General features: G+C 34.5%; 1 protein-coding gene across 3 annotated transcripts in view; it reads right to left on the bottom strand.

The window, feature by feature from the left end:
- Positions 1-23,883, bottom strand: part of PPFIA2 (PTPRF interacting protein alpha 2) — a 462,329-nt gene that overhangs the window by 89,420 nt on the left and 349,026 nt on the right. For all 3 annotated transcript variants that reach the window (XM_058568716.1, XM_058568715.1, XM_058568714.1), the window contains 7 exons: positions 18,479-18,625; positions 17,335-17,469; positions 11,847-11,930; positions 11,166-11,297; positions 9,510-9,572; positions 5,488-5,579; positions 684-819 (listed from right to left, as the gene is read on the bottom strand). In XM_058568716.1, coding sequence (XP_058424699.1) covers positions 684-819; positions 5,488-5,579; positions 9,510-9,572; positions 11,166-11,297; positions 11,847-11,930; positions 17,335-17,469; positions 18,479-18,625 — 789 coding nt within the window. The remainder of the gene's footprint in view (positions 1-683; positions 820-5,487; positions 5,580-9,509; positions 9,573-11,165; positions 11,298-11,846; positions 11,931-17,334; positions 17,470-18,478; positions 18,626-23,883) is intronic.

Here is a 23,883-nt window from a genome sequence, read left to right as displayed (position 1 = left end):
GATTTGAGGAGGAGGAGGGGAGAACAAACTATGCTTAGGGCACAAAGGAACTATAGTCATTGTCTATAAAATGCAGCTCTGTACTTATTCAACATGCAGAGCTTACACATTTTAAGTTATTGACTGAATGAAAGGCTGGCACTGCAGTTTATCATGAACAGTTCTATACAAACACTTTCAATAGTCGATGTACATTTTCCTCAGTGTTTTTAAAATAGTAATTATAAGGACAATATTTAACTAATTTTAATTAATAATATGACTACCATTGCTTAAGTGCCCAAGCAAACCAACAATCCATTTGTTTGGCAATATAGCATAATGGATAAAAGCATGAGATTTGAAACCCACAAATATAGCCTCAAGTTTCGACTCTATCACTTTGCTGGCTGTGTAAAGTTGAACACAAAATTTTTGAGTTTCAATCTTTTCATATCTGAAATTAGTATAAAAGCAGTACCCAATTCACAAGGTTATGTGCATAAATACGTGGGAAATGCTTAGTTAAATTTCTTGCACATAGTACAGGTTTTATGTTAATTATAGTTTTAGAAATATGACATGTCACACTTGAAACTATTAAAAATGTGATCATTTTGAATTCTCTAAGTATTAATATTCTATACAAAATGGAATAATGTATTTACTTAAAACCATCAAAGACTTGAAATAAAAAGTTTAACCTTTGGCTCATCTCTTCGCACACCCATGCGGCCTCTCCTTGGTCTTCTTATCACTTTAGTTGTTCTGTAGTCAGGCTGGCCCTCCACTAGAGATCCAACTGAATACCGCAGCTCAGCTGAGGTGTCTAGATGTGTTCTGGAAAGAAGGAAAAATACGAAATATACTCAATCTCAAAAATTAGATTTACCAGCAAATCACTATCCACAGCTTAATTGGCAATATAGCATAAACATTGAAGGATATAAACCTCAAGGAAGAAAACTTGTGAATTGTCATGACTCTTTCAGGTCTCTGCAGAGGCCTATGTCAGAAATTCCAGTCTCAGGTCCATTCCTGAAGGTTAAGTGTATTTTCTCTTTTTAGGCTGAAAAAAGCCTTTCTGTTCATTAATTGTCATTTCAAATGCGGTGACACAATGAAACATGTTAAGATTGATAGCTAAGATCCATTGGCTTAAATTCTGGCAATCTATTTAGTTTGATCTGTTTAGTGGATATCCCAATATTTGCTGTTTATTACTGTATTTTTAAAAAAATATTCCTCATTAATCTAACCAAAAAATGCATAAATTTTTGGGGTCCCAGAATTATTTGTTTTCCAACTTTCTATTTTTCAATTTAAGAAATCAACAAAATGCATAAAATCAGATTGACCTAAGGTTAATAATCTCATTTTTAAAATAAAATAGTATATAACCACAAGAACAATTTTTCAGTTTTTGATAAGACATTGTTCCAAAAAGATAAAGAAAAATCTTTGATAAGCACATTTGATTCTGAAATCTGCTTAGAGATGAAAGAGTTGGAAAATTCCAATTGGAAAATATCATCACACTGGTTTTCAATAAACATGATAAAGTACACTGTAATCAAAGTGCAGTAAAGGCTTCTCCAGGCACATCATTTAGATACTATATAGATTTACAGCAAATTCAGTTTATTGCTACGATAATGATGATAACAACAAGGACGACATGCTGTCCTATAAAATGATCCAGCATCAGTAGGAAATATGCTTTAAGCTGTGTTTTATCTTGAACTGGGGGCTCTTGCTGATCTACTATGCTCTTTACCTTACTTCTCTTTGTGTACCAAGGCAAGCATTTCTAAAAATTTGGCAAGATTAAAAAGGTTAGGTGAGGTCTGGGTTTTTGCAAGAGCAGAAGACACTGACCTAACTGATGCAAGTCCTTGTCTTGCCAAATAGGGTGTCAAAGCAAAAAAACTAAGGAATCATCCCCCAAGTAGACGATAGCTACTGTTTCCTGTTGTTGTTGTTGCTGTTTTTTTGGGGTGAGGAAGATTGGTCCTGAGCCAACATCTGTGCCCATCTTCCTCTATTTTGTAGGTGGGATGCTGACACAGCATGGCTTGCCGAGGAGTGTGTAGGTCTGCGCCCGGGATCTGAACCCGTGAACCCCAGACCACTGAGGCAGAGTGTGTGAACTTAACCACTACACCACCAGGCCAGCCCCCAGCTATTGTTTTTATAGCATCGAACTTGAGACTTAACCAAGCAAACTGGTTTTATTCAGGATTAGTCACATACAAAAACTAACCAACCAGGCCATACTCTAAATGAAAGGCACAACTCTCAGGCTTTATCTATTTGACAGAGAGTATAAGCTTCATGAAGACAAAGATCAGATTTTAGTCACCATTGTATGCTCAAGGAGGTACTCCTTGCATATAGCAAACACTTGATAAATATCAGGCAAGATAATGAATGTATGAAATTGATTATAATATGGTCTGAACTATCTAGCTCAGATCATTCTATGGACATTTTATCTGTGGCTGCTTAGGGTAATGTCTCTCTGGGCAACAAAGTAGTTTCTAAAATTACAACTCGTCATCCTATGAGTACTGTTGCCTTGTTGCTTTATCTCTCAAGTCCAGGTCATTTATAAAAACATGAAACAAAACACAGATCTGCTCCCATTGATGTTCTGCTGAAAACTCTTCAATATCCTTACAAGGCCCTCTACAATCTGGGCTCTGCCTACTTTCCAGCTCACTTCTAGTTACTCTCTGCCTTACTCTCTCCATCCAGCTTCACTGATTTTCTTTCAATTCTTTCAATAACTCACACTTTCTTTCACTTCTGACCTTTTAAACATGCTGTTCTTTCTGCTGGAAACAGGCTCTTCACACATATACGCAGCTAGCATTTTGAAAATCTCAACTTAGAAGTCCCATTGTCATATAATACTCTAGCTCCCAGTATTCCTTCTATTAAAACAGTTCTCAAACTAGTATTCCTGTATTTTCCACCTGGAACACATATTCATCACCATCACCACTATATCTCCAAAGCTGCTGTGTCTTGCAAGTAGAAAGTGCTTAATTGATCTTGAAAGAACAAAAGACCTGAGCCAACACTAATTGTAGATGAGCCCATTGTTCACACTTCATCTAAAGCAGTTACTGCTCACCTCTCTTCTTTTACTCAACTCTGTGAGCTGGTCCTCTAACAGCACAAATCAGAGGCAGTATTTCCATACATTTCAATTTTTAAATCATTTTTGGTGTGCAATATTTTGAGAGGCGCTTGGAGATCTAAGTTACAATACAGTCACTGGTTCCTTTAGACAAGGAACCATGTAGTTTCCCCTCCTGACTCTCCCATAACTCTCACATATAATCTCACAAAAGAATTTCCATAGATAAATCTAGTATGAATTTTCTTAGAGAAAAATTGTTACCCATCCCTCTGCTTTCCTGAATGACCTCCATTGAATTCAATTATCCAGATCCTACCCTTTCTTCAGATTTGAGCCAAATCAGGCCTTCTCTAGCCACTCTGGAACTCCTTTTACTTTTTTCTCAGATGAGATACTAGTAGAGGATATTAGTTTTTATCACTAGTAGTTATAGTCACTAACGTTAGGTTTTCCCACCTCCTCGTCTGTGAGATCAAAAACTAGTAGATGAAGTTCTCGTGCACCTTCTGTTTTATTTATTGTTTCTTTTTTAATTATGTGCATTCAGAAGCATGGATGTTCAACAAATAATTTGCTGTTTAATAAATATTCAGTTACTCGGTAACTTATTATAGGTTCCATCAGTTTAGCTATCTTAATAATTCTTATAATGCTTTATACCGAAGATGTGATTTTTACACAATGTGATGTGATGTTTACAAAACAGTAAATCACATCTTGCTCACTTGTGTCATTTTATCTGCAAATCAAGCTTGTGAGATAGTCATAAAAATATTATTTTATATAAATTCACGTAAAAATATGTATAAAATTTGAACTTATTAAAGAAAAACGAGTTTTATAAAATCAAACAACTAACAATTGTATGTCTGAGACCTAGGAGTGTCAGTCTTCCTGTTCTTGGTCTAATGTTTCTGCTACAACCTGCTGCATGTTTCTACTACAATCTTCCTGTATGTCGTTCCCAAGTTTCCCTGAGGATCCTTCTTTGTGGATGAATGTCACATTGTTAGGTTGCCCATGGTGACTCACTGCAGCGATGAACTTTTAGACAACACTTCTACAACTCTGTATTTCTGAGACCAAAGGTTAAAAAGACTACGAAAAGGCCATTTTGTCCCTTAAAAATACATTTAATTTGTTGATTGTTCTATTTATTTACTCTGTTGATATTCTATCAGCTATTTTTCTCCTCCTTCTTCGTCATCATCATCATCACCATGTGAAAGCATGTCATTGAATTAATAAATTCAGTTCAGATAAATAAATCACAATAAAAGATTTAGAAAAATAAACAGAATTTTCTTAAAAACCTACAAATTTAAAAGTTCTTTGGGTGTTTTTATGCCTGCAGAACTGTTTCCTATACTAAACTGAAGGTAGATATACTCAAAATACTGTATTTTGTTTTTATTAATACTTACATTGAAGAGAATAGAAGCATCTTTAGGATTTCTTTTTTTAATTTGGATTTTTCATCTGAGTATCTGAAAAATACTTCACTAGATATTCATTCATTCAACAATACCTGTTGAGAGTATACTACATACCAGGTTTTTTTCTTTTTTTTAAATTTTAGGTCCTGAGATTGTAGTAATCAAAGCAGACAAAAATTCCAGCCCTTGTGGAGCTAACATTCTTAGGATCAGCATAAGAGCAAGAAAAATGGACTTCCAGAAGTCTGTGGTGGTAAAAGTTTCAAATAGCTGATATTATTGTGTTATCTAACACATAAATGATCAAATGAGTGAACTCTTCTAGGGTTTCTTATCAACTTTAAATAAAAGGCCTTAAGCACAAAAGAAAATGATATGTGAATTATTGAGATAGATTGATCTGTCTGTTGAGTAAACAATCTTTTCATGGCTAAATTTATTGAATGTATTTTTAACCATGTGCAATTTCTCCCTCCCTCTTTATTTGCAATTACTTTAACAAAATAAGTAGATGCCAAGTGACCATACTCAATGATATTTCTTCATTAATATTAAGCATTGAAAACATTTCTGCAGATAGAGAAAAGGGATAACACCTCTTCCTGGAATGAGATGGAATCTCCTTATGTACAGCGCCATTTCTTCATTTAAGAACTTTTTATATATTTCTATCTGTATAATTAAATGCAGAATATAAAAGGTAATAATTTAAATTTTTATTGCATATCTACAGAAAGTATTTCTAAATTAGTGAATTATTTTTGAGTGAGTGCAGAAACTGCAAATTGGTAAGGAGTCAAAATAGAGCCATGACTGCTGAGCAATAGGAGGTACTTACTTATTTTATTTGAGGAGATATGAAACCATAAGAAAGTTCATATTGATTTTTAGTGAACCATAGATAAGCTTTTAAGTTAATGTTACCTTGATATTGTGGGTTCAATTAAAGAGCCAGTTCTCATTTTCAATTGGTCAAGTTCAGATCTCAGCTTTTCAATTTCTTCTGCTAATCTTTCCTAAAAATCAAAGAAGTGTTACTCAGATGATATGCATATGCCAATAATACCAACACTCGATTATGATAAACCAAGCTCTGAAGCTTAATGGCTTTTTAAAAGTAGAAAACTGATGGATATACTGTTGTTAAAGATTATTAGATATGAGAGCAAAATATGCCTGATTTTTCCCCTTGAAATGAAAATGTGAACAGCAGAAATCAATAAAAATCTATCTACATTCCCTGGCATTCACTAATTGTAAATTTTTGTAAACATATTGGAATATTAAGTCATGACAGCTATGTATACATTACTTTAAAATGCAGAGTAGAAATCATAGCCAATTCAAAAACAAAGAAAAAGTCTTATTTATTCAGTAAGTGAAGGATTTCAACTATCTTGAGGGTTGAAGGACATAGGGGTGAAGGAGAAAAGACTGGATTAAAAGGATGAGAAGGAAAAATTATCACTTACATGAAGGAAAGTTAACAACCTAATATGAGTTCAAATTATTAGTTTGATACTGGTACAAGTATTTGTGGATCTGATAGTTTTTTCAGATTGGCACTATCAGTTTGATCTGTAAATATATGAAGAGAGGAGTGGTCTTATAGCCGTTACTTAAATGCTCATGTAAGCACTTAATTTTGTTTTCATGATTATAACTTTTATTTTGTTATAAATGTCTAAATGTGTCCTTCTGGATTTTCTATTGCCGTTTTTTTCTCCCTCCCAGTGGCCAGTGTTTGACATTTTACTCAACTCATTTCTCTCACCGTCAGTGTGGCCTTTGCGATGCTTCTCTTATTTGCCCTTTTTATTCTTACTACTATCATCCTACTCTACACGCTTTTTACCTTTTTCCTGAATTATTTCCTGAATTATTACCTATTTCCTGAATGTCAGCTTCCACAGAGATGGTGCTTTCTTCAATCCCTTCTCCACACATTCCTCTGCTCTATGTATCATTTTTCAAAATATGTATGATCAAATAAATTCTTTGCTTAAAATTATTCTACAATTTCTTATTGTATTTATTAATTAATTTGTTATTTCCACAAATATGCACTGAGTATCTCTTGTGTGCTAGGCCCTAAGACATAGTAGTGAACTAATAAATTTCCTGCCCTCATATAATTTACAATCTAGTAGAAAAGACAATAAACAAATGCGGTCCATAGGATGTTGGTAGGAAGGAGAAAATAGGAGAGTCATGGAAGGGCTCTCCAATAAAGTGATATTTGAGTGAAGACCTAAAGAAAGGGAGAGAGTTAAAAAAAATGGGAATGTCTTAGGAAAAGGTATGGCAGATAGGAGGAACAGCAGTTGCAAATGCCCCTTAGTGGGGGTATATTTGATGAGGTAGAGGGCAAGGAAGGAGGTCAGTGTGGCTGGATTGGACAGGTTAAGGAGAAAGACAGGGAATAGATTGAGAAAAGTATGGTTGCAGGGTTTGGGAAGGGCAGTCCTGAAAGGCCTCGGAAACCATTTTAATGTCTTTGGCTTTTACTCTGAGTGAGACAGGAAATGGTTGGAGGATATTTGAGCAGAGAAGTGACATGATCATTCTGAACACTGTGAAACTGACTGTTGAAAGGGATTGGGAGGCACGGAAGAAATAAAATTATTACTTTTCTTCCAAAAACATAGGCAAGAGAATTATGGCTTGGACAACACTGGTTTTGGGGAGAGAATGGCTGGATTTTGGTCATATTTTGAAGATAAAACTAATAGAATTTGCTATTGGACTAGATGTGGGGTGTGAGATAAAGAAAGGGGTCAAGAATAACTCCAAGATTTTTAACATGAGTAACTAAGACAAAGAAGTTGCGATTTACTGAGAAGACTACTGCTGACGGTGGTTAGATTACGTTAGGTTAGGTTAGGTTAGGTGGTGGTGTTTGGGGGGCAAAGGGGGGTTGACTCATAAGTTTGAGATGCCTACGTGTCCAAATAGAGCTATTGAGTTGGCTCTTGAATACATAAACTCCCTCAAGGGAGAGGATTCAGTAGGTGATCTAAATTTGGAAGTACTCAATTTACAGATGGTATTTAAATCCGTAAGATCAGATGAAATATGTTCTCTATTTCTTCTCATATGAACATAGAGAAGAAATCCAAGGACAATCCTAGGAACTTCAAATCTTAGACATCAAGATGATGAAGAGAAACAGTGAGAGAAGAGGTTGAGTACACAGTGGATTTTGCTAATGATGGACTATGAGTTATAGATAATTGAGTGGACGTTTGCAGATTTATAGGAAATACGGTTAGATTAGGAAATGTATTCAGCTGTATGGGATGATATTCAGAAATGAGGTATGACCTGGGATTTGCTTCCTCTAGCGATTGACATGAACAAGGATGCAAAAACCGGAATGATTAGTACTGCAGGCTGCCTAGGCAGATTGTTGAAGCTACAAGGCTTGGATAGGTGGTAGGGGAGTGGGTCCTGGGGATCTTGCCAGGAACACACAGAGTTTTGGATAACATAACATTGCATCACAGGATCAAGTCCAAAATTTGCAATCTGGTCACAACCTAATTCTTTAAACACATATGAGTCGCAGCTAACTTCTGGTGATTCAGTAAATCAGCCATCTTTGTTTTCTCTGTGCTATTGCTTAGGCTCCAGCCTCTACCCTACTCTTATCTATTTGTTAAGATCATATGTGCCTTCAGGAGCCTGATGAAATGTCATGTCCTCCATGTAGACTTTCTATTTCAGAAAGAATTAGATGCTATCTTCTAGGTGCCATATTGAATTGCTCTAGTAGATCTATCTTTGGAAGATCGTGTACAACCTGATTGCAGGACCAAATAGTTATTTTTTAAATTAACATCATAATATGTAGCATTCAATAGGGTTAAATGTACAATTGTTCTTTCTTACCTTTATTATCTCATCCCCTCCCTCCCCCCCCCCACCCGCCCGCCCTCCCTCCCTTCCTTCCTTCCTTTCCTCTATTGCTTCCTCTCCCTTCTCTCTTTCCATTCGTTCCATCTTTTGTTCAACACACATTTATGGACCACTTCTTAAGTTAGTAATTTTATATTATTTCATTTGCCTATGCTAAATGAAATGAAATAAGACAAAATTGCTAACAAGTATTTTACAGGTTGATGAAGGAGGAAAAGACATATTAGCAATTACAGTTTTTAACATTTCATAATCTAGTCCTTATCTGCCTTTTCTACAACATATCCTACAACAAGAATAACTGCTATTCCCATTATTATTTAAGATACCAAACTCACTACTTACCCCCCCGCAAGCACCTGTGATAATGCCACATGCTCTGTATTTGAAAGTAATGCAAGACAGTCCTACCTTTCCTTACAGCTTTAGTCAAGTCCCACCTCCTTGAAGCCTTCCTTATAGGAGCAATGTATAGTGATCTATCCTACCTGTAGATCTTACTATCTATGTCACACATTTGACACTTGGCATCTGCTACTCTGAGACTCACTGCTTTGTCAAAGGTGGGTTCTCTCTCCTCAATTAGATTTTTCAGCTACTTGGGAACTAGGAACAAATATGTAACTTCACATAATTCTTATGCATAATATGTACTTAATACATTTCCGCTAAAATGATATTTCAAACTATACACAAATTAGTGTGTACATTTTTATTCCATTTATATAAAGCCCAAACAAGTCAAAACCAATTTTTTCTGTTAGAAGTCAAGATAGAGGTTATCCTTTGGGATAAGAGTAGTGATTGTATGCTAACAAGAGCGGGGCTTCCAGAGTGTTGATTTGCTTGGTTTGTAAAAATTCATCAAGTTTTCCTCATATATGTAAATTTTTCTGTATGTGTAATATAAAAGTTAAAATGTTTAAAAAAGATAACATCCTAAAATTATTTCTTATCAAATTTGTTTTACAACAAAACATTCACAATATGAAATAGAAAAACGGGCAAAATATAAGTTTGCATAATACCTTATCATGTAAAGATTCTTCCAGATTCTTTCTAAATGTTTCTGATTCTTGAATTAAAACATTCTACATAAAAGAAAAAAAACAAAGAAATAATTAATAAGTTAAACAAACAATAATTAAATCTGTAGATTAATTTTATCACTCAAGTTTCTTCTTTGATTTCTTCCTTTGTGCATCTATTTCTTGGTTGCCATAGAAACCAAGTTTCAACAGAATATTCAAACATAACACCTTAACATTTGGAGAAATATATAATTTACATAGGAAATATTATTTTGTAACACTCAGATTGACGAATGGAATAAATATTATTTTTCAGGCTATTTTTCTTTGCCTTTTCTCAACCTTTTTAAAGTTTGAAATGATTAGGTTACTCTTCAAATGAGAAAAAGTGAGTAACGAGCTAAATATTAGCCAAGGTGATATAAAAAATTCAGATGAACTCACTTTTATTATCTGAAGAAAGAAGAAATTATCAGATCATATTTTTTAAAAGTTCAATTTCTGGACTTCTATTTCAAATACAGAATTAATAATTTATATTAATAGTTAAATTATTAGAGAGATAAAAATGAAATTTTAGCTATTTAAAATACTAATGTTACAGGTCATAACATGTGGAAATAAGTTGCATCACAGATATTTAAAAAATTGTTGCCATAAAAGTATTACTGTTGTAAATACTTTTGTTTTAAATACTTTGTTAAAAGCTTTATACTTTTCTTACAGTACTACAAAGCATGATTTAAAGTAACATATTCTTTTCAAATTTATGGAGTAAAATTAAACTAAGAGTGTAGTAATTGGCATAGGGGCCATGCATTTGTAGTTGTATGGGAAGAAGGCATGTCCTATGATTTCCTAATGGGTAAATTAATCAAACTACTTTAACGTTTCATTAAAATATTTTTCCTATTTTGATTTATTGTATGGAGCAGGGGAAAATGTCTAGCTTAAGTAGTGACTGGCATTCAATCTAAATTTCCAAAATGATTTGTCCACCTGGGTTTCAGCCCCCACTTTTGTTTATATTCTGGAACTGGCATCCAGCTCACATAACTCTTGCTGGTCTGGTAGCTGCCAACCATCAATGAGACATATGTAATGGTGAATGAAACTGTAGACTGCACAGAAGGAGTTTATTTGAAACAATGCAGCTGAAAACATTGCATTCCTCAACTCTGTAATAGGATTGACACTAACTCTCTATTGGTGATATAAATTCACTCACATCTGGCCTTTAGACTAGCAGTAGATGCAGTTACTTGAAATATTTGAATAGTTCAAAGCGAGCCTCCCTGCACACCCCAAAATATTTCTTTTTGTCTTATCACTCTTGATTTTGTATCCCAGGCGAAGAAGAATAAATGAAATATTTTCATCACAAAGGTGTAACACATTTTAATACATTTCTTTTATATGATTATGTTACTATGCAAGATTTATATACCATGCAGTATTTTTTATTAAAAATTGATCTTACACATTTTCACAGAAACTATTCATTCACTTCTAAGAAGGTATCAGGATTTTTTTTAATTAAAGAAAGTAAATGGATCATCTAAGCAATACAATTATTGCAGCAGGATACAAAACAAACATGATCATAAGAACATTGCTGAACATTCCTGTGATTCTACTCTTCCGTCATTTTACCTTCTCTTCCAGAGCAGCCATTCTTTCCTTTAAGTGGAGCTGTAAGCGTTCATTGGATTCAGTCAGAAGTCTGTCCACAGTATCGGATAATCTCTTGTTGTGCTCCTCATTCATTTTCTCTCTTTGCCTGGCCTTACAGTCAAGAAAAGAATGAATAAATTTGTATGTAAATGACAAAAGTCATTTACAAAAGTATTTGAGTTTGTTTTTATATTTTTCTAGTTTTAAAATTGGATTTAATTTCATGTCTGTTTTGATTAAATTGGTAGAAATTTTTTTTCTTTAAAATGCACAAGGCGGGGCCGGCCCTGTGGCTTAGTGGTTAAGTGCGTGCGCTCCGCTACTAGCGGCCCGGGTTCGGATCCCAGGCGCGCACTGACACACCACCTCTCCAGCCATGCTGAGGCCGCGTCCCACATACAGCAACTAGAACGATGTGCAACTATGACATACAACTATCTACTGGGGCTTTGGGGAGAAAAAGGAGGAAGATTGGCAATAGATGTTAGCTCAGGGCTGATCTTCCTCAGCAAAAAAAAATTAAATAAATAAATAAAATGCACAGGGCATAGCCATAAGATTTTAAGTATGAACCATAATCAAGAAAGATATTCATTTCTTGTATGTAGAATATAAATCCATAAACTGATGATTGAAGGGGGTGGTTCTTAATATACATACTCTTTGAAGTTCTTGATTTTTCTCTTCAAGTTGACCTTCTAGATGTCTCATACGTTCTTCAATATTTCCATGTCTTTCTTCAGCCTGTTAAGAAATATGAAGAATGTACCTGAAATGTAAGATTTGGTTAACACTTTTCCTCTTAATAAATTGAAATAAAATGTAAAGCAAGCTACTACCAACCGCAAATGTAATTTTCAAAAAATAAACTTTCTTTAAACAGGCAGCTGAACAGCATTGCTTGAAATGTGTCAGCTACAAAGGCCTGTTACATCCAAGCATCAGCAAAACATTGGAGTTATTTATGAGCAATGAAATCAGCCAAATGTAACATGCAGACTGTGCATGGTTTGAACACAAACCTGCCATTGTCCAATCTTAAGCTCCTGAAGCACTGAACTGCACAGATGGTCGATTATCAATAAATAAAAGTAACATAATTTTTATAAATGAAAAGAAAAACTTAGATGGATTCTATTTAGCAATAGAAAGTAAAGTCCAGTAGGACTACCTTCCTACGTATGGAGATCATTTCTTGTAGTTTAGCTTCCATAACATATTGATAATCATCAGATGAGGTAGAAGAGGTTGGATCAGACTAACAAGTCAAGGAAAAGGAGAGGGACAAAATTGAAAAATCAGAACTAAAGACACTGACACTGAACAGAACATAGCACAGAATGCTTAAAAGAAAAGTGTGACAGCAAATTCAATACTTTAATAGACAGAATTTTATGTGGAGAGGACTACACTGATATTTGGTGAATATGATGCGGTTGATGATTATAAATGAAAAACAATGATATGCTGAAATAAAAAGCTATCAACCTAAGGTATGGAAGGTTAGTGATGGCTGGCAATGAAAGACTACTACAGAGTGAATTAAAGCAACCCTGAAAGAGTCATGTAATAATTGGAATTATGGGAAACCAAACACTAGACTATGTCTCTGATAGATTGTTAAAAGTTTTGTATTTTGTTTGTTTGTTTCTCATATTATTGAAAAATAATGGAAACAATGTGTCTCAATGTTGAGGAGTATGCTAAGGCAATGACTTAGGTGAAATAAATTTGGAACAAAATTTATTATAAACTCAACTTTGTAGAAATCAGAGAAAAACCTAAGCCACGGGGTTAATTATTACGAGTATTCTCCACCTCAAGCAGGGTTGAGTTTCCTCAGTTAGGTGGCAAACTTACAGAATGACTTCTGAATACACATTATGGCTGTAGGTCTAGAACATTAGCGTCTCTTCTCAGATACAGTTTTAATTGGAAATTTTAAACGAAAATGATTAAAAGTCCTCAAATTATCAAGGTTACAATAATGCTGTGAGGACAAGGAAACTCAATTGTGAACTCTAAGGAGGACACTAGGGACCACTCCAAAACTGCTTCTGCATTGCTTTGTTGCTATGGAAACAAAACAGTGCCCTGAAGTATACAGGCAGCACCGGGCCTTGGTGAGCTAATGTTTGCCAGTGCCGAGGTTAGTTACATGTCTTGGAGGTGATTGTCAGGTTACCACAGACGCAGAGTGTTCAACACATGTGACATTGCTGATAGCTGAACTGTATTAGTATGTTATGCACAGATTACATGTAAAGTTACATCAACATTTTAATCATAACTACAAATTAAGTAACTATAACATCAAAACGACCCTAGGTCAACATTACAAAATTTAACTCCAGAGCATATTCTATTACATTTTATAAGTTCATTCTAAAACAGTGAAACTTACTTTATGCAAATATAGGACTATATATAAATATGTCATGCAGTACCTGAAAAGAAATAGTAACCTATTCATGTATTCGTTCATATGCATATGTACTATTTTATGCAACAAATTCCATTTTAATCTGTGAAATAAACATTTAACATTTCAAATCTGGTGTGCTTATGCAAATTATAACTCAAAATTTACATTTTGTAAGATTTTCCTTCTGATATTCTTATTTCATAAATGGGGGAAAATAATGCAGAAATAAGAAATAACCAATTTCTTTCCCCAAATTTCCAAGCAGAAGCAACACAAAAAGCTCCCATAGTCCCCAAATGCCATAAAATGGTTTTATAATATCATTTAAAACTTAAAATTCAATTAAGAATACAGTAAATGGGTCAAAATTATATAATCTAAATTCATAAATACATCTGTAATCTCTCAAAAGTACATTTTAACAGGCAGTTAGTGGTATTAAAGTTAATCAGGTGACTGACTCAAGATAGTCAAGGCATGATGATCTCAATTTCCAAAACTGTCTCTTCAAAAATACAAGTGAAGTCCAGTAGGTCTTTCAAAGGTCCTTAAAACTTCCACTTGTTTACATCTTAACTATTTGAAAACACACCAAATACTGAAAATTCACTTCAGAGATTGAACAAGAATTCTATCACATTTAAACTACTATGTCATTGCTGATATTTTTTATTGGTACTAAAAATGAATGAAATACCTTATGGAATTCAAGATGAATTATGTCCTTGCTGAGAGAATATGCATTTTAATTAAAGAAGTAGACATTATAAATCATAAGATTGGAAGCCTAAAATCTTTATTAGTTAATTGTGTATATGTCTTGCCAAAGCCAAATTTTCAGTTTTTTCCATAGCCATTATTCAAGACTTCTGACTTTCTAAAAGCCTTAAACGAGCTTCACCTACACACACACATAGTAGAAGAGAAAAAGTCTTATCAACCAAAGAATAAATTCAGACATCATTTCTAAACAAACACTGGGATTCCTTTTCAACCACTATTGATTTGTGTTCATCCTCACCTTGTGAAGACTGCAGTTCAAGCAACTGGTGTAAATACAAGGGTCACACAAGAATAATCTGCTATTTTTTTTGTACTCCTTGATGGATTATGATAGGGTTTATCTTGATTTCACTCTTTAATGTGACACACGACAGTTTCAATGAGCTAAGATTTTAAAAGAAATTACAGGCAGAAATGATTCTGAGAAGAACATGAATATATTTGGAAATGGAGAAAAAATTAAAGTTAAACAGAGGAGAGCCAAAGAGAAGAAAAAAATAGGTAGCAGATAATAAAAGTAGAAAAAAATACATATAGGCACCCCCAAATAAAATATCTGACGGATTGTTATGAATACCATTCAAAATGTAGGAGAGGGGAGCCTAGGTTTCAGCTAAGCAGAAATCTTTTTACTTTAAAGTAGTGAAAAATATTAAGAAGCAGAAAAAGACTCTGATGATCAAAAATAATGAGATATTGAAAATGAACTGAAATTGAAAAAATAAATAAGTAAAGCCATTTCTAGAGACAGTCCCTAAAGGTCTTGAGAACAGAGGACAAGAAAAAGTACAAGATCATCATCACCATAAAACTTGAGAGAATGAATGAAAAAGTGATCTTCAAATGTTACAAAAATCTTACAAGCAGAGGAAGTGTGTTCAGGATAAAATCTCAGCACTAGAGGAGTGTGTATGACATATTAAATACGGCGATCATCTAAAAAGTGTATATCTGGAACAATCTTGTTGATATAGAGCCAGCCAGAAAAGAAAGAGGTAAAAAAGAGAAGCAGAGTGAATTCTAGCATTTTTAATACTTTTTAAGAAGAATAAAATTCTATTGAAAATCACCTACTAAATCTACTTGAGGAAATCAAAATGGTCCAGATGAAGTGGAATTTTAGCAGGATAGGATTAAGTAAGATTAAACTGAGGAAATTATTTTGGGTGCACAAGTAAATATATGTATCAAAAAAAAGAGTCCAAGAGAATAAAATGAAGGGCAAAAAAGATGAGACAAATATTTCAAGTTATTTTTTATATACTAAATAAGGATTCTTAGGAATATTTAATTTAAAGCCTCACAAGTCAAGTATTATATTTGAAATTATGTTTTATTTTCAGTCATATTTAGAGGTTAAAAATGGGGCAATTATCTGTTGAATTTTAAACTGTGCTTCTTTGGGAGAGTTCCAGACTTTGTGGTATTTTTCTCAGGATACCACCAATGATCATTTTACACTAAAATTTTACCCAAGTTATTTTTATTATTTAGTCACTCACCTAACTCTCTCTAAAATAGCACAATTCAATACGATAACTCTATAAAAATTCTTTACGTTCCTCAGACAAAAAGCCTCAGTATACATATCTTAATTCATATTATAATAATTTAAAATGTGTTTGCAAGAAAAAATAGAATACCACTACTATATTTGCACATTTTTATATAGTTTAAAGAATATTTCTCAAATTAAATGATAAACTTATCTTTATCCTAGAAATCACACATTTCTAAAATTGCCAGACGGGTTTATGATATAATCTGTGACTATAGAAGGATCCAGATTGTAACATTACCCTAATGAGACTAACACTAACATTTTATTCAGTTACTCCAATATTCTATAGACAAGCAACTATTCCAGTACTTTCTGATCCTGCTCTACGTGGTCAGATGTCTGCATTTCACTACCTGATGAACTGCCCTATTTTAACCAACAGGCATCAGTCTGCTGTTGCTCTTTAATGATTTATCTTTTCAGGGAAGCAAGTATGTGTGCCTACTTTTATATTGCTGCATCAATTGTTTTGGATAATCCCTAATGCCAGAATGCGTAACTTGCAGTTCACAGGTCTATCTTACTCATTTACTGCAGTGGCGTGGAAAACTTAGCACATAGTAACGACTGTGTGAACATCTAAAACGTGTGTCTATTTTTGAATTGATATTAAAAGTCAAACATGCTTTTAAGTGACAAAATCTGGACTTTTATTCTGGTGACATGCATATACACTTTGAAGTAATGCCATTTCCGTTTAACTGTGAAAGGTAAGAATAGTCATTTTTAACATTATAATGGTTGCAATGTTATAAAATATGCAGATAATTGCAGCATCTAACGGCCATAGCATAGCAGATAATTTTGAACATTCTTCAGATTATTATTGAGTGTAATTGTTTCAGAAGAAATTGTAACTATTAAAACCACTTTCTGACTATTTAATGGCTTTAGACTTTAGACTTCTACAAATCTAACTTCCAACTTGTGACAAATTTTTTCATACTACAGTCAGAAAGGAATCAACTGCTCTGATATTTCCTACATTTCTAATACCAAACAATTTATGTTAAGCCTATTAAATTACTATGCCTCATCTATATACATATTAAATATCATCATTATCTGTTTATATTTGGTGATTATTCTTATGTGCAAATATTACCATGGAACATTAACTATAAAGACACGAAATTTAGTTTGCTTTTGTTAATGTTTAAATAGGCAAGGGGATCATCCCGTTCATATAGTAGTCATTCATGTCAACATGAATAAGATACATGTCATATGAAAAATTCATCTAAATAACAGACCAATACTATAAAGATTAAATAAACTTAACTTTCATCAAGCCTAAAGAAAATCTTTATAGATTCTGTTTGGATTACTAGTCATTTCTATAAGTATATCTAGATTGACCAATTGTTTTATTGCAATACCTTTGTCAGGGCTGCAATTCTCTGAGCCAGTTCAGCCTCGACTTCAGGTAAGGTTTCAGCTTTTCTCATAGTCTGCTGCAACTTTTGCTCAGCCAGCTCAAGACGCTCTTGTAACTGTCTGTTCTTCTCTTCCATCTGAAAGAGGGATGGAAAAAGAGACACTTCAAGAGTTACAGTTAGGATAGCCAACACCAGCCACCAGGGGCTTCGGGCTTCAGCCGTTATTCTAGACTTAAAATCAGCTACCACTACCACACCTACTGTGCAAAGAGACGACTGTTCTCGTGTTTTCATATAATACTTATCCATATTCCTTAATAAAATTCAGCACATTTAAAACATAGAAAAGCTCTTACCAATGGCAGCAAAAAGAAAAGAATTTACTAGTGAGTATAAACTTGGATAAACGGAATACAAATCAGTAGTAAGACTTCAGATGTATCACGATAGGAAAATATTGAAAGTCACAGTATTGGCTGGAGTGGGAGAGGGACTGGAGGATAATGGTTAAGAGTCCAGGCTCTAGAGATGGAGTTGGCAAACATTTTCTGTGAAGGGCCAGATAGTAAATATTTTAGGCTTTGTGTATCATATAGTCTCTGTTTCAACTATTCAGTTCTGTTGTACCACAAAAGTGGTCATAGACAATGATTAAATGAATGGGTCTGGCTATGCTTGAATAAAACTTTATTTACAAAACAAAGCCATAGTTTTGGCACACGGCCATAGTTTGCCCAATCCTGCTCTAGAGCCAAACAGACTTTGGCTTCCATTATTGACTCTGGCAATTACCAGATGTGTGACCTTGCGAAAATGTTCCTGTCTCTGAACCTTAGTGTCCTCAGTATAATAACTGTGCTTACCTCACAGGTGGTGGTTAGATTTAAGTGAGGTAATATATGTAAACTGTTTAGCAAGTTTTTGCTTTATGTCTAGATCCAAAATAAACATTAGCCATTTTTATATTATTATTAAGACAAATTTCTGTTTAGAAAATTTGTCACATCTGTTTAGTTAGCTCCATTCTAAATTTTAGAGGCTGCTTGATTGCCAAGAAATACTCTATTTTATTTACTCCATGTTTTGTGAGAATAGTGAGAAAACACACATGGACCAGAACAAAACCAATACGGAGATACTGAACCTGCCGTAGGATGGCCTCTTTATTTGCTAACTCATTTTCTAGTTTATCATTCATGTCATGTATGGAGGTAGATTCTCTCTGAGCACTGAGGTAACGCTTCTCAAGAGTCGTGATTCTTTCTTCCATATCTTCCTTCTGTGCCATGGCCTAAAATCGAAATAATAAAAAATTCAAATCATATTCTCTGATAGTTTAACATATTTCCTTATTTAAACAAAATGGTAAGATATAAAAACTATTGCTTTCTTGAAGTAAATATTCATTCCTTTCTTTCCATGGAAGGGATGCGAGATTTCATGTGGGTTTTCCCAACTTGTCTGTCCTAATTCTTCTTACATCTTGGGTTAACCAAAGCTCTCTCTCTGAAAATGCAGTGGAGTACATTTTGAAACTGCCTACTGTAGAGCTGGCATTCTTAGGAAAGAAGTGGCAGATAAATTAGCTTTTTACACAGTAGAGATAAGCACAGTTGTGGGTAGAGTTGCAAACCATAAAATCCTAAAATGGTGGGCTGGCCCGGTGGTGTGGTGGTTAAGTGCGCACGCTCCGCTTTGGTGGCTCAGGGTTCGCAGGTTCGGATCCCAGGCGTGGACCAATGCACCACTTGTCAAGCCATGTTGTGGTGGTATCCCATATAAAGTAGAGGAAGATGGGCACAGATGTTAGCCCTGGGCCAATCTTCCACGGCAAAAAAGAGGAGGATTGGCATCGGATGTTAGCTCAGGGCTAATCTTCCTCACACACACACACAAAATGGTAAAATGGTGACTACAGTTCCAAATTGCAAAGCGATCTTCAAATAAGGGTAATAAATACCATCATGAGAAATCAAAAATTTGATTTCACATTTTCACATATAAGTAAGAGTAACTCAATGGTTAAAAGAGGAGGCCAAAAAAAAAAAAGGTAAATTTGAATCATATTCACAAATAAATTGACCAATTAACTTTGGAACTTAACCATTTCCCTTGTTATATATATTCCAATTAAAAAAGAATTTATAGAATTCAATAAACACATAATTATGGAAAGACCAATTATCAGTGCAAATAGAGTAAAACTATGGCATTAATAATATTTTAAATAATAATTTTTAAATCATCTAATTCATAGAAAATATGGAGATGATTTTATCTTTCTAACAGCTTACATGGGAATTTATTGATAGGTAGATAAACTACTTTGTTGAGAAGATGTTGGGAAAAGTCAGCTGAGATGTCAGCCTCACTGCCTGGTGTGGTTTCCTGATAACGTGGGAAGCTCCTTTGCATCAGGAGCCTGAAATTGAGGGGATGGCGGTGGTTTCCATACATTACTATCCAGATTCCTTTGATCACTCATTCCTAATTGGTCCTTTTGTTACTTTCCTCCAGGATCCAGAGCCAATCCTGCCACACCCACAAAGTAGATAATTTTTTTCCAATTTTCCAAAAGTCCTTCAACTTCCTGATCTTTCCTCACCACCATTTGGAAATTTAACCACATACACATAAATCCTTAACCTCTAGCTTTCAGTTTAGAATAGGGGTTCCATCTTCTCTCAAAGGTTAATTGTTATTTGTGCTGGGGATTTTATGCTTTTTCTCCTTCAGGGACCTTGATCACTTTTTTCTTCTGGATTTTCAAACTGATAGTAGAGGCAAATCCCACAAGAGCTGAAACAATGAAACAAAGACGCTGGTAGAGATCAGAGGTGGAGGGCAGAGGAAAAAGTGATGATTCAAAGAAAATAAATAAGAATGATAAATTATCTGCTTGAAAATTGACCATAATTGAATTGAAATTATACCAAAGTGTCGGATTGGGTGGGAAGATTTACCACAGTTTTAAAAATAAGTAAACAAATTAATATATCAGGTAATTAATAAAATCCTGGAAAAACAGACAGCTATACAATGAAAGGAAATACTATCATAGGAAACTATTACTTGGATCAGTTGTAGAAATTATTTGCAGTCATAATAATAGTGACACTGAATGTGATTTTGGGATAACTATAGCAGAAGGATGGGTGGAAGAGAAAAGAAGGAAGAGAATAAGAGAGTTAAAATCCTCCTATAACAGCAAGACATAGATTAAGTTTAAATAAGAGAGAAAATACCAGAAATAATAACTAAAAAGATTGAAATTGAGAATCTCAGGGGGCCGGCCCCATGGTCGAGTGGTTTAAGTTCAGCGTGCTCCGCTTCGGCAGCCTGGGTTTGGTTCCCAGGCGCAGTCTATACCACTTGTCGGCGGCCATGCTGTGGTGGTGACCCACATACAAAATAGAGGAAGATTGGCCCAGATGTTGGCTGAAGACAACTCTTCCTCAAGCAAAAAGAGAAGGATTGGCAACAGATGTTAGCTCAGGGTGAATCTTCCTCAGTGAAAAAAAAAAAAAAAGAATCTCAGGGAAGTGAGATGGGAGGTGGGTGGGGGCTCTGTATGTGTGTATATGTGTGTTTTTAGATTTGTACCCTCTTGATATTATTTGACTGAAAAATTAGGTATGTACAAAAAATTAAAATTAATTAAAAAGTAATATACCTACCATGAAACTCATCCTGTTGTCCTTAGTCCCCCTGCTCATCCACAAATCAGCTCTTCTTCTTGTATTACTTGACTAGGGAATGACGCTACTTTCCACAGAAATTTAGGATCATCCTTGAAAACTCCTTCACCCTAACTCCCACTTAATAGCCTAACCTGATGTCTTGCTATTGGTCTTTTTTCCTGTTTACTTATTCTCCACCCTGCTGACCAAGGGATAATTCCAAATGCCCGTCTGATCATATTGCTTCCTGGCTTAAACACCTTTATACATTCCCCTCCACCTTCAGATGTAAAATCTAAGCTACAAAGCCCAGACAACAAGTAGCTCTATGACCTGACACTTCTCTACGTACTGGGATGAATAGTGCCCCCCACCTCCAAATTCATATCCGCCTTGGAGCTGTGAATGTGATTTTGTTTGCAAATAAGATTTTGCAGATGTAATCAAGTTAAGATGAGGTCCTACAGGATTAAGGTGGGCCTTAAATGTAGTGACTGGTGTTCCTATAAGGAGAGGAAGAGCTGAGGACACAGAGACATACAGAGAAAAAGGCAATGTGAAGAGAGAGGCAGAGACTGTGGTTATACTGCCACCAGCCCAGAACACCAAGGATCACCAGCAACCACCAGAAGCTAGAAAAGGCAAAGAAAGATTCTTCACTAGAGCCTTCAGAGGGAATACGGCCCTACTGACACCTTGATTTCAGACCTATAGGCTCTAGAACTGTAAGAGAATAAATTACTGTTGTTTTAAGCCACGCAGTTTGTGGTAATTTGTTAAGGCATCCTAAGAAACTAATACACCCTGTGACTTCATTTCCACCTGGAATGCGTTTTTGTTGCCTTCTTTGTCCACCTCAATCCTGCTGACCTTCAAGATCTAATTAAAGACTAATTGATTAATTAGGTTAGTATTAAAGTTCAGATGTATGAAATTCAATTAATCCACCAATTTGGCAAAAATTATCCAGACATTTTTTAAAACATTATATACACACCTCTAGATTTTAGCCATTCCAAACAGAAGCTACTACTTAATAAGATTTTATTTTAAATTCTATCTTTTTCTACCTTATCATTTTTTTTTAGCCCAATGAGGGTAGAGTTTTTAATTTTAAAGGATCCCTTCGGAGTGCTTACAATTGTTAATACAGTCACGCGCCGCATAACAATGTTTCGGTCAATGACAGACCGCGTATGATGGTGGTCCCAGAAGATTAGTACCATATAGCCTAGATGTGTACTGGGCCATCCCATCCAGGCTTGTGTGAGTACTTTAGGATGTTCACACTACGATGAAATCACCTAATGATGCATTTCTTAGAACGTGTCCCCGTTAAGCGATGCGTGACTGTATTATATTCTGTTAATTTTATTTTCATACAGAACTATGGGAATATTGTGACAATTTTGTAGCCCAAAGAGAAAATTCTGAATCTAGCCTACATACATAAACTTACTACTAAATTATAATAGCCATAAATTCAGTTAAAGGCATACACATATTTCTTCAGAACATGAGCATTGGAGTAGCACATACTTGATCCAAATCCTACTTTTTGATACTTATTAACTTTTCTATCACAGGTAAATGTTGCTCGACTTTTCTACACCTCATATTCCTTCTTTTTTTTGATTGGGATATTAATATCTACCATACAACATCATTGTGATGTAATATTTTAAGTGCTTTGCATGGTGTCTCACATACAACACATACTCGATAAATAATAGCTGCTTTTCATTATGAATTACTATTTTGCTTATAATTAGTTGATCTGACTCTATGGCATACATTATATGCAGGAGTCATTATATGTGACTTTGGCATTGCATTTTTGATTCAGCGATTCATGTGAGAGATTCAATTTTTAACTGTAGGTTGTGTTGCCAAAAATAAATTTTAAATTTACAAGTCAGAGAAATATTTTCTCCCTGTGTGTGACTTGGATATTCTAAAAAAGGAAGCTTTTTATAGTTCCTGAAAACTGCTGCCTAAAGAAAGGATAAGAACTGCATAAAGATTCAATTATCTCTTGACCTCAAGTTTATGTATAAACTGGATTTTACTATATGAAATAACTATAACTCTACAGTAACTTAGATCTAGTAAAATGAAAAATATAATTCTAAGTTTTGGGTAATAAAAAGACAAAGTTGATAGGTATTCATTCATTTAATCACTTAGTGAACTTTTGAAGAGGTCTTAATAGGAAGTTGGAAAGATAAGCTGGTTTTCTTCACAAAACAAAATGTAATTTAAATACTTCACAGAAAATTCTAATTCTTTGCATATCTATATATTTAATGAGATATTATTATCCAATACTCAATTAGTAGCCTTCTTGATTAAAAAGTGAAGAGCTAACCCTCTGTTATGAGATTACAGCAGTTTCCCCTGGTCATCTGGGGATATGGTCCAAGACCCCCAATGGATGCCTGAAACCATGAATAGTACCAAATGCTATACGTACTATGTTTTTTCCTATGCATACATGCATATGATAAAGTTTAATTTATAAATTAGGCACAGTGAGAGATTAGCAATAATAACATAATAAAATAGAACAATTATAACTATATACTGTAATAAAAGTTACTGTATTCTTAGCAACCTCAGCATATGATTTTTTTTTCTCATTAAGTTGAGAACTTTCACTTTTTCACTTAAAGGAAGCACTTTAGGTTTCTCTTTGGCATATCTGAATCGCCAGCATCACCACTCTTACACTTTGGGGCCATTATTAAGTAAAGTAAGGGGTACTCAAACACAAGCACTGCAATACCACCAACAGTGATAACCAAGGCGGCTACTAAGTGACTAACAGGAGGATTGCATATACAGTGTGGATACGCTGGACAAGGGGATG

The sequence above is a fragment of the Diceros bicornis genome, chromosome 25, assembly GCF_020826845.1.
Source record: "Diceros bicornis minor isolate mBicDic1 chromosome 25, mDicBic1.mat.cur, whole genome shotgun sequence".
In the NCBI taxonomy this organism is placed as follows: Eukaryota; Metazoa; Chordata; class Mammalia; order Perissodactyla; family Rhinocerotidae; genus Diceros; species Diceros bicornis.
This window is presented reverse-complemented; position numbering and strand designations above follow the sequence as displayed.